Raw genomic sequence first — 18,575 nt, forward strand, 5'->3', positions numbered from 1 at the left:
CCTATTATATGGCGACGTTGCTGATGGTTCTTTTTTTTTTCCCCGAAGAGTTTTTTGCGGCGCTAGTGGCTCGTATTTTTTCGACAGTAGGCAGACAGGAAGGAGGGGGGAAGGCATGCGGCAAAGGTCGTCGGGACCGGGAGTCGAACCCACGACGTCCGCGTCGAGGACTAAAGCCTTCAAACGTGGGGCGTGCTAATCAGTAATATGTGTATGTAAATAGAGAAAGAGAGAGAATGAGAACATAACTTGAAATTCTCTTGAATTAATTTGAACTTTTAATAACTTTAATACAATACTATGAACTTCAAAAACCACTTCCATGGCATTTTATGTTGCAAAGTCTTCCTAAAAACCAATGCAGCTTTCTTAAATAGTCCTCCGCCATTTTGCTCCAGCCATACCAAATACAAGCAAAAAGTTTGGAACGAGGGACAGGGAGGCAGGTGACCAGATAGGAAAAAAGTAAAACACACAAGTGCGTACTCAGAAAAACGCTGATCAAATCTGCTATGCGCTATATGATGCCAACAAAGTTGTGGGAGGAGGGAAGTGTGTTTTTGGGAGAGCAGGTTTTATCTGAATCAATCAATAAAATCAATAGAAAAACAGACCATGACACGGTAAGAGACACCCTGTGATTTTACAAACAAACTGTCTGGCACTTGCCACTATGATGAGACTCATTAAGAGAAGTGCAATACAGATTTGAAAGAAGAATGACAAAATAGGCACTTCGAGACTATTCAGTGTTTATTTAGTTATGTAAGCAAGTCGACTTTTCACAATCATGAAAAAGTAAGGCAGCTAATCAAGACGGCACTGCAAGCTTTCTTCACACTTTTGGTTCACAATTACATTAGCCAAACACCGCAGCAAAACATCGTAAAGCACACAGGTTACGTCAGGGTGTTCTCCCATTCGGTCAGCCTTGACGTGTTTGGCAGAGACATGGCCATCTTTTCTTTTCTCTACAACTGTGTGAGCATACAGACTTTCAATTCCAAGATTTTAATAACCATACATTAAAAAAAACCCATCATGGCTCTAAAAATTTGGTTAATACAATCCGAGATGAGCGACTCTGTTTAAACATTATTTATTAAGCGAATATTGAAACAGAATGCTAAAGCATTGAGTGCATCTTAAAAACATTGCTACAAAGAGTCACTGAAAGGTGCGCAACTATTTTTTTTTTCTTCCTCTTTTTGGGAGCATTTAAGGCAAGAATAGATTTTGTTCCAGACGTTTGGTGGGTGGTTCGGATGCAGCTTTGCGCACTCGAGATGTGATGTCAACAAGCAAGCCCACATCATCACCTCTCCACCACCATGCTTAACAGTTACACATCTAAAAGGCATTGTTCCAGATGCTACGAGATGTTCAGGTATGTCATTGTGTTTTGTTTTTTTTTTCGTCAAGAAAGCGCTGTTGTATCTTTCTTAGATTGACAATTGCAACAATTACTTTAAGATTACAATTAGTACCTTTCCACTTGGTCACCGTGCAAAAACATTCCTAATTGTTTAGAAATAATAATGATTAATAGAGGAGAAAAGACTTTCTGATGACTAGTGATTTAATGGTTGCACATTAAATCTGTATTATGACATACCTTTACCAAACAATAAAATATTTTGTCTGATTGTACATTTTGTTTGATTGTATATTTTTTCCGCTCTAACAATTTTAACATTTCTAATGTAAAGTAAAGTAAATCCCAAGTAAAGTTTAATTGAATTTGGATTGCTTTCCTTTTCCATTGATTGTGGTTTGATCCCTACATAGTTCCGCTGATTCTTCTGAAATCTGACCCCTACGCCGCCTGAACAAGCTAAAATAGGTCTAGGCGACCCCATTCTGCGAAGCAGTATTTTTTGGAGTCATTTTTTGGGAGTAGTTTTCAAATAAGTGGGCTAAAAACATATCTCTGTCGGGTATAACTTGACAAGTAATCAGTACAAAGACATCCTGCAGTACATTTTTTACCCAAAAGGTAAAAATAAATAAATTAATTAATTAAATAAAAAATGTCAGAGGGGTGAAAAGACCAGTATTTGATCATTTTCATCTGAGATTCCTTAAGCATAAAAGCACTTGCATTTTTATCGTGACTGCAAAACAAAAATCACTCGGTCAAATTAAAAAAAAGCTTAGGTATACCATGCTGAAACTAAGAAATCAAAAAATGTTCAGCTAAACTATTCTACTTTTAGTTACCTCCCAAACTAACAGATAATGGGTTTTTTTTTTTAAATTGTTATTTTTTTAAAATAAACTCAGCTTCAAAATGAATTAATACAAATGGATCCTCCTTAACTTCCATCTCTAACCGGGCACATAAAGAACTAAGGCCAGCAGACAGAATGTAACGGAAAATCAGGGGCTTGATTGGTCTGGTCCTCCCAAAGAAAGATATGCAGCAGAGGACGGTCTTTGTCTCGGAGAGGAAGAGCAGCTCTGAGGTTCTGATGTCAGCATAGTGGAGGATGAGGATGATGTGACAGATGCAGCTTGTGGTGCCTGATACCTGCAGACCATAGAAAACAAAGCTATCTGTAACTGCAAAAAAACACCACAACAATGCAGTACTTATAGGATTTGTGAGTTACGCTGACATGCACTAGAAATCATGACTCATTCTAAGCAATTTAACTGCAGTACTCCCATGGCTAGCACCAGCATCATGTGTTACTACTTTGTTTTTGTTTACAGGTTTAAAGGAACCATGTTAGTTTAAAAAATTACCCTAAAATTAAAAAGTATAGTTCAGTTATTACTGCTTCTAAAAGGGCGTATGAAGTATTTAAAATTAAATATTCCTCTGTTTTCTGTCGTTCACTTACCAGGACTGGGATTTCCTGACCCTTGAAGACGACGCGCCTCTTGCACGCACATTTAGCGACAGATCCGGCAGCAGCCTGGGGGTGAAGGCTCTCTCCAGGCATTCGCCGTTTAGGTTCAAGGTGAACATGGTTGGTGGGGACATGTCTAACTCCAGCAGCATGACGTTTTCTGCCTGTAAGAACAGACGACACTGCTTATAGTGCAATTATGACTGGCTGTTTCCGATAATATCAGGGAACAGAAGCGAAGGATCGTTGCTGAGCTGATTATTGTGTAACGAAAGTCAAGTGTGCAGAGTTGAGAGCATTGCAAATACATGTGAGGAGACTGAGTTATATAAAGTGGCTTGCGTGCAAAAATATAAATTTTCCTTGAACTTTTTCACAATTTGTTACTTTCCAACCGCCAAACGTCAGTGTCTCGGTTTTATGGGATTTCACATGGATTTGTATTCTCCCCTGAGTCAGTGCCTTGTAGAACAGTCTGTCTGTCTAATTATGGCTGCATGTCTGTCATATCAATCAGAATCTAACTTTTTTTTTTTTTTTTTACAGTTTTTCTTTGAAAATAGCTCAAGATGAATCAGTCTGGATGGATGGATGGATGGAGAGCCTGCAAATGTCACAAATCCCAAATAGGATGTAGGCTTGGCCTTTGGCAAGACACAACAAACCAACATTTCATTGTAGCTGTGTGTTCAGGGTTGGTGTCCTGTAGAAAGTTTTCTGCAGTCTTACAATTTTTTTCCCCAATATTACTCATATTTACTTCCATCGATTTAAAAAAAAAAAAAAATTCTGAACAGTCTCCTTCTCCCAGCTGAGGAAAAGCATCCCCACAGCATGACGCTAGCACCACCATGTTTTTACAGTGGGGATGGTGAGATTCTTATTTCGATTAAAATACGCAGAGGTGGCCTCCGTTCAGGATTTAGATGACTTCTGAAAGCAGCTGGTTGCACTGGTATTTGTTTAGCTCAGCGCTATGAGAACAAAGGGGGCTCAATACAAATGCATGCCACACTTTTCAGATTTTTAAGTACTTTAAACCCGTTTATATAGTAACAATATTTTTGCAATGCAATGCATAGCATCTGTATTAAAGCAAAATCAAAATCTGCTGTACCAGTACACCAGTTATTTTCAGGATAAACATGAAAAAAAAAGAAGAAAACAACAACAACAACAAAAAACAGTTCAATGTTGTGTATAGATTGTTGAGGCCTTCACATTTCACAAACAAGGCTGTTCTGAACACGGTATAGCAATAGAGTAAGATCATTCTAGTGCTCCTTGTCTGCCATCTGGCCTTGAGGTGTAAATATCTGAGCACTGACCTGGTATCTAAATGGGATCCCAGTAGTGGTGGCAACAGCCATCTGTGCATATTGGCTGATTGGCCTCTTGTATCCCACAGCAGAAAGAGGCCGTCTCTTGACCTGAGTGGGTGTACTGGGAGAAGACATCAGAGAGGATGGGGTTAGATTCAGATACAGATCCTCTGGAAACAAACAAAAATAATCTGGTGTTGTAATGGCGCACTGATTCTGAAAAAGGACACTACTGGAGTTTCGACTGACATCTTGTGACATTGGAGATCATTTCAATTTTTGGAGCGCACTTGACACAATTTTTTTCATTGCCAGGAGAGGGTATAAGCCAACGAGGCTTGGTACTCAACGAGCGGTTGTAAGGATTATTATGGTTTGGACTTTTATCACGCTCGGTAAAAGATTTATACACCCTGCATGTCTCGGTAGTTTCAGTAGATTCAGTAGTACGTGATGAGATCGATGCGCAATTGATTTACTGACCTCTCTGAAGGAATAACTGGTTGTAGCCACCACTGATCTTCCTCGCAGTCAAACTGCAGCCTGTTCATGATCTTGTTCTTTTCCTCGGGGGGAATGAAATTCTCAATCAGAAGATATCTGCAAAATACAAAATAAATGTCCATCCAAACTGACAAAACTTGTGCAAACAAACAATATGGCAAAAAATGATCTAAACATCTCTATTCAAAATTTTGCACCAGTATTTATAATATATCAAGAAAATCAAGGCTTGGGTTGCAGACCTTAAAATGAATACCGAGGAGTAGAATGCCAGTCAGTTGCAATGGGTGTTATGTTGGGTACAAGCAAGTTATTATAGAAAAAAAGTGTTTTATAAAAGTCAGACTTTCATTACAGCATATTAAATAAAAGTTATAATTTTAAGAAGTACGGCCCTGTTAAATGCTGTTGGGTAATTATTATTATACCTGCAGTAGGCAACTATTAAGGTGTCTTCATTTAGTATAAAGCCTAGTATCGAAGGAAGCTAAATACTATTCCGAGAGGACAAAACTAAAGGGGACGTCTAACGGCCTTTTATTGTTTTATCACATTCAATCGAAAAAAATGTATTAATTTTTACACTGCCACTTGCCAGCTACAAGTTTTCTGTGCCATGCCCACGGGGACCGACTGGGCCTTTGTAACACACTGATATGCAAGGGTCTCTGTTTTTCTTTTCTTTCTTTTTTTTTTCAGGACTGCCCCGTACTTCGCTCTGTCCATCTTCACATCATCAACTCTGATCAGCTTTCTGTCCCTGACGAACGAAAAGCTTTCCAAAACACGATGCGTCACTGTCGGGATGCCGCGTCAAAGGCGATGGGCGGGGTTACTTTTTGTAACACATGCAGGCCAAAGATCTGTAGAGTGCAAAAGCATCAAAAGTTATCATGTCTTACTTGTACTTGAGTTCTCTGGTTAGCTCTTCCTGAGTCTCTTCCAGTTCTTGTCGGGTTGTGACGTGCTCGTCAAAAATGTCTTTCATCTCTCCCCTCAGCAGCTGGAGTTTAGCATGCAGCTGCAGAAAATGAATAGAAAAATTGCTAGTAGCTATTGTCAAGCAAAACAAACTTGATTTGAACTGATTCAGTTCGACTGCAGCATATTTTTCAGTGCCTACAACTATTCAAATAATGGGCAACTTCTTTAGAGATTGTGCCACTGTGCACACAAGCGAGAGAGTCACCCCACCCTCTTCAGCTTCTTTGTCTTGTGTTCCACCTCCTGCTGCAGGGAGGAGAACGTCTCTCTGATTTCCAAGGTCTCTTCATCTTGCAACATCATCTGCTGCTGGATCTCTCTCTCTCTCCTTATCTGCGAACCGAGCAATTAGGATTAAATGCAAACGTTCGATCGAAACAAAAGTTATGCGACATGCCAGGATGCAACAAGGGGTGTGTTTTTATTTGAGCAATGTTTACCTGTTCTGCTATTTCTTGTCTTTTCTGCTCCAGTATTTTCTGCTGTTCATTGGTGTGATCAATGATAGTCTTTCCACCGACCAACAGCTTGCTCTCCATGGCCTGTGAACAAAAACACAGTGGATTATTCATGCTCATTCCTTTTAACTCTTGTCTCATTTATCGGCTGAATCAAACACCTTGTATTTCTCAATGATTTTCTCCACCGCGTCTTGATCCCACTGCATGTCCCCCAGACTTCTTCTGTACAGATTTAGGTTCCTCAGTTTCTCACTGCCACCCTGGCAGGTCAGAATCTTGGCACTGTCACCCCCCTCAATCAGGCAATGCCTCCCGTCTTCTTCTGCCTCCTCGGCCGCCTTCCACACGTTTCCATCCTTCTCGCAAAGGATATCCTCCTCCATACCCGCCAGGCTTTTGCTCAGTCTCTTGCTGTCTCTCCTCCTCCGGCGCCTCTCCTTTGCCAGCATCCCCCGCTCCTCCAGCTGAGCCTTCAGGCGTGCGATCTCCTCCTGGAACTCCCTCAGCAGGGCATCTTTGGGGTCCTCGTTAATTCGGGGCTTGTTCTTTATTCTCTTGGCTCTGCTGGCGTACCTCAGGGTCGCCAGGGTTTCGTCGAAGCTCTTGTGAGTGGGCCCAACTGTTGCGATCATGACTGTCTTTGCGTTGCCACCCAGAGAGTCTTGAAGCAGGCGGGTCAGCTTGGAGTCTCTGTACGGGACGTGGGTGCTCTTCCCGTCCACCAGGGCTGAGATGACGTTCCCCAGTGCGGAGAGGGACAGGTTGATCTTGGCCGCCTCCTTCAGACGCTTCCCCTTGGCGCCCGTCTTGCTCTGGCGCTCGCTTCCAGCCAAGTCAACCATGTTTAGCTTTCCAACACGGATGTGGTCCTCGCCGTCCGGGCCTCTTTCGCTGCATTCTACAGTCACAAGGAAAATGGCGTGGGACCTGGAGCTGCGCTCGTTCATGTTGGTGAAGCCCACCGACCTGGACTGGTTTCCAATGTTCATGACATGCTCGATCTCGGTGGCGTTCTTTGTCACCACCGAAGACAAGTCCTTCACGTAAACCCCACAGTCCGGATTCTCTTTGAGCTCCAGCCTCTTGTTGTTGTTCTTGCATAGGAGATCCCTGATCTCCTCCTGGTAGATCTCAAGATAGGACGACCTCACCAGATACTTCTGGTTCTGGCTTCTGGATATCTGGGTGAAGATGTGCTCGAACGAATTGGGGATGACGCCCCTCTTCTCCGGGTCCTTCGACGCCCCCTGCATGGTGTGGGTTTTGCCAGTCCCGGTTTGCCCATAGGCGAAGATGGTGCCGTTGAAGCCATGGAGCACAGACTCCACCAGAGGTCTCACAGCGTCGTCATAGATATCCCTTTGCTTCGAGTTCCAGCCATACACCGAATCAAACGTGAAGACTTTCATCGGCTCATCAGGTGGCACCTTTGGGTTCCTGATGGTGATCTGCCCCAGTCTGTCATCCACCTCTAGGATGTTCTCACACCCCGCTGTCTCCTCTCTCCTGCTGAACGGCCGGCAACGGACCACCACCCTGACCGCCTCGCAGTGTTTGCCCGCAGACATTTTTCTTTCTTTCTCTGTCTCTCTCTCTCTCTCTCTCTCTCGATCATTTAGTGTTTATGCCGCTAATTTCCCTCACCGAGTTACATAGCCATTCTCCGGGAGCTGAGTCAGTCGTTCCTCTCCTCCACGCAGGTGCAGCGGCGATGACAGCAGCAAAAACAACCGACAGACACGCCCCGTCTAAGTCAGCCCGGGCCGCTTCTCCTCACCCCCGCGCTGCATCTCTTCCGTCCCGGGCATCTTCCCAGGAAGCAAGCGATGGAAGGAGATATGAAATAAGGACGCTGCTGAAGGGAAAACACCCACTCATCCAGCCAGCTACTCCCACACCCGACCACGCAGCATCCCCGCTGTACACACCCTGCTCTGCGGACAATGGAGACCAGACATGTGACCTGGCGCGACGAATTGGATTTGAGCTAGATTTTCTCATGACCACATTGTGGAAATTATTTGATTTGTAAACACACCTTTCAAAAAAAAAAAAAAAAAAAAAAAAAAAAATTAAAAATAAAAAGAGAAAAAAGGAGAGATTTTATATCCATCAGGAGGAATCCCAATTAAATAACCAATTTTCTTTATTAACATGTCCGTTACAGGTACATTTAACTAAGTTATGATTGAAAAGCTAATTTATTTTAGGTGTCATTCAAAAAAAAAAAAAAGAAATTCAGACTCAGTTGCGTTAAAAAAGTATTTACCCCCATGCAGATTTCTTTTTTTTTGACGCATTTAAGTAAATGCGTCAGATCAAACAAACAACTCGCACTGATCAACTAAGCAAATACCTAAAGAATTTTATTAAGAAATTCCGTTTGTGAAGTAAAAATAGCTTTTTAAAGTCAACCTTTTTACTCTTCTGTTAGTAAATATTTTAAATATAGAAAAGCTTCGTTATGCTTAGTCCAAAAGGTCATTGCTAAAATAGCTGGTCAGTCACACAGCGCTGTTTCCTAAGAATATTAATGGAAAATTTAGTGGAATGAAAAAATGGTTGGTGTAACGAAGGCACACAGGCAGTAGGAATAACTATAAAATCTATAGCAATATGAGGCAAAAACCATTTAACTGTTTAATTTATATATATATATATATATATATATATATATATATATATATATATATATATATATATATATATATATATATATATAGATATATATATATATATAGATATATATCACTTTGTATAATAAATTTACACAAATACATTTGAACTGAATTACTAGAATATTTTTTACTATAATTTTAAACATACCTGAAGAACAGCAATTCAAAGCCCTTCGCATGATAATTATTGACTGTTTTGAAGTGTGTAGCCGATTTATAAAGTAAATCCAGCTTTATATTCTACTTAAAACAAATGACCAACACTCAGAAGGGCTTGCAAAGTTCAGGTTATGAAATGTTATAATCGTATTTCAAAATTGGCATTTTTTCCAGATGCAGCCAGCTTTAAATTCATCTGTTGAGGGTAAAAAGCAAGTCTTCTCCACTGAAGGAAACCATCTTTAGGTTTGTTTACATCGGTTAGTGAGCAGCTCTTCTTTAACCCCGAGAAACTTCTGTACAAAAAAATAAACAAACTTCATATGCAAAACCAAAGGCTAATCAATAACATTTTTATTGTAGCTTCACATTTACATATTTCTCCATACCAAGCAAGGAAACCTTTAATGTACAAAGAAAACAAGACACTTGCTGAATCATTATGTACCTCAACATTCATGGATATTAAAGTCATTTGGCAGCAGGAAATGCTTCTTCTTTGCAAATGTCTTTACAGATGCAATGTGTAAATAACTGATGTCCATATGCCCCTTAATCTATACATCAAATGAACATTCATGTAAAAAAAATTAAAACAGCCTTCCACCATTGCCGCCATTATGCACACTCTTGCCAGTTCATTAGGCACACCAAGCTAAAATATATGCAATCTGTGGGATTTCACTTCGGTCAACACAAAAGTGAAAAATCAGAACCGTCATGAAGGTTAGGAATTATTGCATCAGACAGCATCACTTTAGGTTAGCTGCACCTAATAACCGGTCAAAGTGTACCGTCAGCATGTTTTCCCTCCCCACTAATCGATGTTAGGCACATTGTAAGTGACAACTGGAGGTTTTTAGGAGCTACTGGCAAGTCGGTCACTTGTGAAATTTCCTGCTGGAATCGTTCGCGTGATCCAGTAGGAGTTGGCATGGAGTGAACTGATTCCCGTATACTTCTTCAAATCTCCTCATCTTGTCCACCAGCTTGTCGGCACCGAACGTGTCTACGAAGCGGAAAGGTCCTGGAAGCGTCGGATAGAGGATATTTTTCAAAACGTGTACACACGATAAAGGACTTACGTTTGTGTAAGTTTCACCGGGGATAGGTTGACTGACCGCCGAGACAGGGGGGGAATCCCAGTCCAAACACAGCGCCGATGTCTCCCTCCAACGGGCTGTTCAAGATGCCCTCTTGCAGACACAGCACCGCTTCGTTGACGAATCGAGAAACGAGCCTGTACTGCACATCGGAGTCCGACGAACTGCAAAACATTCACAGGCAAAAAGACTTTACCAGCAAGAATCTAAACAATAACCCACAATCTCACAGCATCAATATTAGATAATATCTGACCTCTAACTAGCAACAAGATAATAGTTGCTTTGGTTTTGTAAAAAGATGCAGGTTAAGTAGTAAAGCCACGTGGAACCAGTTCCTTAAATTAGCAGTAAGTAGTAAAATGCTTATGCAAACTTAGCATTAATGTAGTGCTTTTTCAGTGCAAATTGATAACATGATAGACAACTTCAGTAAGCAACAGAATCAAATTAAGAATAAGTTTGGATTTACTATGGATTTTCTCTAATCTAAAAGTTTAAATAAATACATTCATTCCTAAAATACTCCCATAGCAAGTTGCTAATTTGTGTGGCCTTGAAAAATATTTCAACTTAATTCTGACTGAATGTTTATTTTCGCTTTTATTGGCAGAATGGGTTATTAGTTTAAAATAGCCGGCTTCCTGGCACAGACCTCGCTTTCAAACATGCAACAGCAATTTTCCGTCAGACTTAAGTTGGCGGTTTATAAGAGGCTTAATGTCAGCCTGCTTTATCCATTTGAAAACAAAATTGAATGCGTGTTGTAACCAGATTTGTCCACTGGAGACAAACTGTGACCTTAAGATGAAATAACATTGGTTATAACAATCAGAAAGAATTTAGGAACTAACAAAATGTAAGTATATCTAACTGAAAGATGACAAAACAACAGCTTAATTGACAAGCAAATAAAATAATGCAAATGCTTAATTTAAAAACCTGCAATTATAATAGCAAGTGACTATGTAAACAAGGCGAGTATCTAAATTTTTCACAAGTACCACATATTTATTTAGTGAAAGACTAAAGAGGTTATTTTCCACTTGTTGCATGTACAATAGTTTCATTATGACTTACACGGCTGGGTTTGGCGTGATTTTGAATTTCTCCAGAATGTCTCCGACATCTGGGTTGACATCTTTGCCTTTGCGGCCTGGCTGGTAGATGTAGCAGCCTTTTCCTGATTTCCGTCCTTCAGAGTTAACGACATTTATTTCAAAAGTGAGCAAAAAGGAGCAATGGGTGCATTTATACATCAAAACTGGAACAATAAAAGCCCCCGTACCTTTGAACCCCATGTCCACCATGGTTCTTAAAACCTCCACATTTCCGCCACCAAAGCGGGAGCCAAACGCTTTGCCGAGATCCTCGGCCACGTGAGCCGCGACATCGATGCCGACTTCATCGGCCAGCGTGGCGGCGCCCACAGGGAACCCGAAGCTTGTTGTGAGTCCATCCAGCTTCTTGGGGTCGACGCCTTCCTGCGTGCGAACGAAGATTGAAAAGCACGCAAAACAGTTATGCAGAAGCAATAAATTCTCACTCAGATTCTGCGGTATCTGTGAAGAGAAACATTGCAGCTGGATTTTGCAGCAACAACTAACCTGAAGTACTCTCACTGCTTCAGCCAGCATCGGAGCCAAACACCTGGTTGTGTAGAACCCAGGTCCGTCCTGAGAGGAAATTAGAGTCATAGTTCTTGAGAATATAAACAAACAAGATGTTTTTTTATTATCACATTTCCTTCCCCCCCCCTAATTCATTTTCAAGTTAAGTTTTCAAACTTTTCCAGAACCACCAATGCAAATGCCCTAAAGGGGATAGTTTTAATTCAGTATTACATGAGATCATTTATTACTATGATTAATAATGTCTTAATGAAAATATTCTACAAAAGTAAAGCTAAAATATGACAACATTTTATGTTTTAAAAATTCTGTCACAATATAATCTGGTATGTGAACTAAACACAAATTTAACAAAAAAAAGAAAAAAGCCCCCCAATTTTAATAACTAATGTATAATCGCCAAAACACAGACCAATGACTCATTGAGCCATTAGCAACAATAAATACTCTTTATGTTGAACAAATCGGTTTGTGTTAAGGTAAATGACCTTCCTGATCAAATCAAATATTTAAACGCAACATAAATAATCACTGGACTTTCAGGAAGGAGTCTTGTCTCCCAATACTTTACTACAACTTCATTAATAAACTGTGCAGTTTGAACATCAAGCACTTTCCAAACCTTGAAAACACCTGACTGAATTTAAAGGATTTCGAGCACCCTGTTTAATGTCGAAAGAAACAGAAGAACGACAGAGTCCTAAAACTCACGCCAACGACTATGATGACTTTGCCCTGCTTCAGGCCGACCGCCACAGCGGACGCCGTCGTGTCCTTTGAGGTCTTATCAGTGGTTATAATCTCCAGGAGCTGCATCTTGTCCACCGGAGAGAAGTAGTGCATTCCAACCACCTGAGAGTGGAGAGAGTTATTCAGCTTTTCTTCTTGCAAATAAAATGTTTGTTTTTTTCAGTTTGTATTCACAAAATTTCCAAGATACAACCTTATCTGGTCTCTTGCTGGCAGCAGCAATTTCCTTGATGGGGAGAGCGGAGGTGTTGCTTGCAAATATACAGTGAGGAGGGATGACCTGCCGGCAGATGTGGATAGGATTAATTGAAATGTCGCTGGATTCTGGATTCCAGAAAGTGTTTAAAAAAAGAAAAAAACAGTAACGTCTCAGCGAGTAACATGACACTTACGGCTTCAACTTCCTTCAGGACAACATGCTTGATGTTAATGTCCTCAAACACGGCTTCAATAACCATGTCGGCATTTTCAAAGCCCTTGTAATCCAGCTGACCACTCAGGTTGGACAGTATGGAGTCCCTCTCAAAGGATGTGATGCTCTTCTTCTTGGTCTTGTCATTGAGCCTGGTTTAAATATACAAGTATAAACGTAATAGCATTTAATAACATTCAAGATTGTTGCAAAGTTGCAGAAATCAGATGAGCTTTTGAGCCTCCTGACATGACATTTGCACCGACCCTTTGAAAACCTGCTGCTCTCCTCTGGCCAGTCCTTCCACAGTGGTGTCCTTGAGGATTGTGCGGATGCCTTTATCCACGGTCACCTGGGCGATGCCTGCTCCCATCAGACCTGCTCCCAAAATGGCAAGAGTTCTGGGAATAAACAGAAAACAGGTCACCTTTTTACTACAAATAGTTTTGTCAACACCAGCAACTGTCCCAAATCAAAAACACGCACTTCACCGGTCTCGCCGGGGTTCCGAAGCGATTCTTCTTGCACGCTACTTGACCGTGATACAGGCCGATCAGCGCGGCTGATTCTGGGGATTGTGCCAACTGACCAAAGTTCTGGGGCAAACGAAGAGATGTGACGCTCAGCAAAGCAAAACAAATGCAGGAACTAAATGTGCAAATGATGCAAGAAAACAACACTTTACCAGTGACTCTGCCAAGTATCCAGCAATGGGGCCCTCCTCCACTCCAGTCTTCACACACTGAAGAGATAGAGAAAATAAGAAGATACTGATTTTTCTTCTTTTCTTTTAAAGTCTACTTACTGTAAAGAAAAACTGTTTATGATGACAATTGGGCAAACTGCAAACAAAACATTATGTTTAAATGTCAAACACAGTAGTAATTGTCTTTATCCCAAAATATCACCAAGATTGTATTTAAAGGTGCAGTAACATTTATAAGAATTTTTTTTTTCTTTGTTAAAACAGTCGCTATTTTTTGACAGTATAGTATGAGACAGAAAAAATACAAATAAATAAAACCAAGCTCCTCTGCCTTCTCCCTACTAACTGGCTGCCATCTCCAGAAATACACAGCAAACTCAATCTTTTCACAGATTATCTGTCTCATATTAAGCTGCCACAACACAGTGACAGCTTTAATAAATATTTTTAAAACATATTTTTGCAAAAGCTCCATACTGCAGCTTTATCTGCGGAGTTGGATAACGAGTTCCCTCTGTCCGCCTTTCTGAATTTGGAAGAAGAAAAAAAAAAATCTACATCTCCTGCGGTGCCTCTTTTAGAGAATATACATAATGAAGGTTTTCTCCACTAGCGCCATGTTAGCTTTTGGCTAAAATCTGCCTCTGAACTTGAAAGTGAGCCCAGGACTGCTCTCCAATCACGGCAAATTAATACACACATTTAAAGCACTAGAGTGATGCTTGACAACATTCAAAACGGATGGATCTACTTATGTATGTAGGAGGAGCATTTAATGAGGAAATGAAACATGCTATGCTGCATGTCATTTTAGTTGTGCTCGGTGTGTAAAATTCTTCATCTCACAACCTGAAGGATTTTACTGCAGTGGTGGAGAGACGAGCAGCGCTGCGATTCTCATTTAATCTTACGAGAAATTTACAGTACTGTTCGGTTATTTGCTCAGTTTATGCAGGAAGTAAAAACATTTTGAATTATGATAATTACAGCGCTTTAAAAACAAATAAAAAAAAACAACAACAACCAGAATCAATAGAAATATGTATCGGGTTGTCAGAATTTTACAGATTCAGAGTTTTAAAAAAAAAGGTCAAACAACTGATGCCTTTATCATTAAATTCAAACTTTTACCATTTATCGAAATCGACACTAATTTAAAGATATTTATGTGGATACAAAGACGAAGCAGACTGTTGGGACTACACTGCGTTTTACTTACTTCAATGATCTTCAGCGGTGCTGGATAAAGTCCCTTGCTCTGCTTCATGACTTTATCGTGGACAGTTTTATAAATTTTATTCCGTACAAACTCAAAGCTCATCACGTAGTCTTGAATTCCTGTGGACGGAGATTAATAAGTCCATTTGTGATGAAAGAAAGCATCAGATTGAAACACCACATGAAGGGAAAAGAACTTACTCTGCATCATGTTTTTCTTTTGCTGAATAGAGATACTCTTGTTGGCAATCCCTCTGGCATAATCAACAGCAATTTCTTCCAAGTACTCCATTGTTCTCTCCTCTGGACTTTTCAGCCCAGGCCCTGGAGCATGAGCATAAAGTAAATCATCTTTCCAACTCAGGGATGGAAAGGAAGAGGCAAAGTCTTACAAAACCTAAAGTCAGTAAAGCTTTAAAAACTTTAGAGAATAAAAAAAATTAAAAATGTGAAAATAAAAATCAGATTTTTACCTAGTGGGTCAACCAGCTGGTGGACAAGCCCCATCTTCTTGGCTTTATCTGGTCTGATGTTTCTTCCTGTTAGCATCATGTCAAAGGCACTTGGAAGACCAAGCTACAGGTCACAACAGCAGCAGACATTTACTAACTGGTGAGCCATTTTTTAAATTTTTAATTATTAAATACACTTCTAAATAACTAGAGAAAAATAATCACACTTGAAACGTTTCTGGGTCTTTTTTTTGTTAGATACAAAGACTTTTCTTGTTAAAAATGATTATGCTGGACCTCCAGCAAAAGGTGAGGAAGCCAATCTGGGTTTTCAGACACAATTTAGATGTTTTTCACCCTTTATTTTATAATTCTTAGTGAAAAAGAGATTACTTGCTCTTTCAGCTTCCTCAATGAGTGTTTGAAGGAGCAATGTATGAGGTTTTTTGACCATCATGAAAAATGGATACTACAACACTAGTTTATTATCCAGTTTTGGACTGTGACTCAAAGCTTATGCCTACTCCTAGATATATGAATATGTTGTCTGGAACATAAATAAATCCTGGTTGGGAAGTTCCTAGCAATATCTAAATCTCAAATAAGCATGTATTCCATTTTTTGTTCATTTTAATGATAATTTTTTCCAATATTCCAGTGTTAAAAAAAACTTCAAAGAAAAATGAAAAAGAAAACAAAAATATTTATATGACAGAAAATGAAGTTGTGAAAAACAAAGTGGCATTTCTGGAATTTGTTTAACTGTAGAGCTCATCTTCCAGCTTTAAACATCCAACACTTCACTGAAAATGAAAAGCACCGAATTCTGCATACATAACTTCAATGGCTGATGAAAATGAATGTGTTTATGAGGTGGTAAGATGCCTAAGAAATCTATATTTTGATGCAAATCAGACTTTGGAAAATCTTTCCAACACAAACCATTTTTGGGAGCCTCTGTGTGCCACCAGCTCCAGGCAGAAGGCCCAGCATAACTTCAGGAGTACCAAGGACCGTCTTCTTGCTTTTTGTTGCAATTCGGTACTGACAGGCAATGGCAAACTAAAGTAGAAAAGATGACAGTATTACAATCCATCCTCCTGAACAATATCTTTAAGGTTTAAAAGTTACGGTTCCTACCTCCAGGCCTCCTCCTAAACAAGAACCATTGATGGCAGCAACAATGGGTTTAGGAGATCTTTCAATCCGTTCAAACATCTGCTGTCCTGTCTGAGAGAGTTTAGTGACATCCTCTGCAGTGCTGCAGGCCTGGATCATACTAAAAAAGAAAACAAAGTTGTTTTTTAAAGCTATATCTTCAAAGAACATACTGCTTAAGACTCAATTTGATATTTTATTTGTCAAGAACTCATCACAAAGCATTGTGGGAGGAGTTTTCTATTCAGAAGGACAAGTTCAGAGACAATCTTACATAAATGTTATATTTAAGAACATTATTGACCACTGGAAACTTACTTAATATCAGCTCCTGCAATGAAGGATCCTGGCTTTGAGGAGATGACAACAGCGCTTTGCACAGCCTCGTTGGCCCACACTTCATTCATGACCTCCGTCATCTCGTTTTGCATCTGAACTGACAGTGTGTTAACCTAGAAGTCGACATGGAAACCGACAAAAGTCACATTTCTTCTGCATAATTCAGAGACGTGCAGTTGTTCAATTTAAACTCGACCGAGTTCACACCTTGGAGTTTGGGTCGTTGATCCGAATGACGGCGACGTCATTCTTGATTTCGTAGTCGACATGTGTTCGGGCTGAAATCAGTCAAGCAGGAGCACATTTGTTTCAATGTAATCGGGGGGGAAATTTTTCACACATTCTGTGTATAAAGAAAATATATTACCAAGCATGGCAGGAGCTACTGAGAAGGTGCGGAAAGTACTGCCTGAGAAGGGAAACAGTGGAACTGGAACATTATTACAATTGCATAAATAAAAGATTATTCAAGAAGAGTTTCTGTCTTGTTTCATGCCACAAAATTCTCAGTTTATGTTGTTATATTATGTAAACGTATAGTTTTTCCATAGTAAAAAGAAAATACATTAATAAATGATTATTAAATTTAATGTAGTGGTCAATATTTAATCCAACTACTAACAAGATAAAACATTTATCCAAGAAAATTTGCAGAAAGTTTTCTAGGAATTATTAATGAAATTGTAGCAATAACGCAATTTTTCAAAAATGAAAAGTAGGTTTTAGATCACACTTCTTCGTGTTTTATTGTAAACTGAACAGACTAACCCAGAATGTCAGACCTTAAAATGCTGCAATTTTCTTAGTTTTGCACTTAAGCAAAAATCTTTTAAAGCTCGTTCAATCAAAATTGCCTTGAAAACTCTATGAAACTACCTACAGTTTCACGTTTTATATCTGAATCTATTCTTGTCCCTGTGCTATTTTTTTCCACATATTCAAACATGATCTAGTTTTATATTTAATAACTTTAAATAAATGTATACTCTGTGTAAGAGACGCTTAGATTTGACTGCATTGACCTCAGGTGGCCGTAGCCGTGCTATGTGAGAATGACCCTTCACCTAGATTCTCCGCCTACCAGACTCACTGACAGTGGCCATCACAATGGCGAATGAATGGCACCTAATGGCAAATTCGGCTCCTAACTATCCAAACCCAATTGGATAGTTGCTGTAACGCAACGGCACTGCGTTAGAGCTTTACACAAAAATGATCTAATTCAACTATTCTGTACGAAAACGGATGCTATCACACCATTGATTCCCTAGCATTGAGCTAGTTAGCATTGCTAGTTTGCTCAAAATTCTGCAACCTCAAACAAAAATGTTATAAAAAGAAAGTCATAGCTGCAAGAAATGTCTGTATAGATTCTCATAAAGATATGCGTTGGACTATCAAAACGATCGTGTTGTGACATGCAGCTTCACATATTTGATTGGAGCTAGCTAGCAGCTAGTCAAACAGGCTAATTACTCGACAGGGACACCCTAGCAGAGCCCGGTGTTTCCAATATAACTGTTCGCACAGTTGTTTCCGTTAGAGTTCAGCACTAGAAGAAGCTGTACTCCACCTGAGAGAAGAGCATATCGTCTGGCTGACAATCTTGAGAGAACACCAAGAGCTCGAACACCAGCCATGTTGGGAGCGGAGGTCAGTCTGAGGAGCTACGAAGTGCTACTAACTGGACTCGCTCACTGTCAAATTACCATTATGCTACTTCCGGAGACGGAGCCATCGGACAAGAAGCTGATTGGCTGTTGTTGAAACCCCGCATCTGGTTGGTCTAGTTTTATAACCTCGGAGTTTATTGGACGTTGTTCAGCTTGACTTTTTACCAAGG

At 40.0% G+C, this 18,575-nt stretch overlaps 2 protein-coding genes across 3 annotated transcripts; both read right to left on the bottom strand.

Annotated features, from left to right (window-relative positions):
• Positions 1 to 732: 732 nt before the first annotated feature.
• LOC102229400 (kinesin-like protein KIF3B) lies at positions 733 to 8,101 on the bottom strand. The gene is made up of 8 exons (XM_005799244.2): positions 6,285 to 8,101; positions 6,106 to 6,207; positions 5,876 to 5,998; positions 5,584 to 5,702; positions 4,661 to 4,777; positions 4,184 to 4,298; positions 2,847 to 3,019; positions 733 to 2,530 (listed from the first exon to the last, which is right to left on the bottom strand). Exons 1-8 carry the CDS (start codon positions 7,692 to 7,694, stop codon positions 2,380 to 2,382), a joined length of 2,310 nt encoding a protein of 769 aa, XP_005799301.2. The 5' UTR covers positions 7,695 to 8,101; the 3' UTR covers positions 733 to 2,379.
• A 1,200-nt stretch (positions 8,102 to 9,301) lies between these two features.
• On the bottom strand, positions 9,302 to 18,430 carry hadha (hydroxyacyl-CoA dehydrogenase trifunctional multienzyme complex subunit alpha). Of its 2 annotated transcripts, none has more exons than XM_005799245.3 (20): positions 18,306 to 18,430; positions 17,100 to 17,141; positions 16,940 to 17,010; positions 16,712 to 16,845; positions 16,376 to 16,514; positions 16,178 to 16,297; positions 15,257 to 15,359; positions 14,985 to 15,107; positions 14,785 to 14,903; positions 13,545 to 13,601; positions 13,346 to 13,455; positions 13,126 to 13,260; positions 12,840 to 13,011; positions 12,641 to 12,727; positions 12,409 to 12,549; positions 11,674 to 11,742; positions 11,355 to 11,550; positions 11,147 to 11,261; positions 10,085 to 10,230; positions 9,302 to 9,990 (listed from the first exon to the last, which is right to left on the bottom strand). In XM_005799245.3, the coding sequence occupies exons 1-20, from the start codon at positions 18,370 to 18,372 to the stop codon at positions 9,845 to 9,847; spliced, it is 2,292 nt and encodes a 763-aa protein (XP_005799302.1). In that variant the 5' UTR covers positions 18,373 to 18,430; the 3' UTR covers positions 9,302 to 9,844. The 2 variants fall into 2 exon arrangements, with proteins under 2 accessions (XP_005799302.1, XP_023208964.1); XM_023353196.1 differs by having other exon boundaries at positions 17,100 to 17,162.
• Between the last annotated feature and the right edge of the window lie 145 nt (positions 18,431 to 18,575).

Source organism: Xiphophorus maculatus, chromosome 19 (genome assembly GCF_002775205.1).
Source record: "Xiphophorus maculatus strain JP 163 A chromosome 19, X_maculatus-5.0-male, whole genome shotgun sequence".
Classification (NCBI taxonomy): Eukaryota; Metazoa; Chordata; class Actinopteri; order Cyprinodontiformes; family Poeciliidae; genus Xiphophorus; species Xiphophorus maculatus.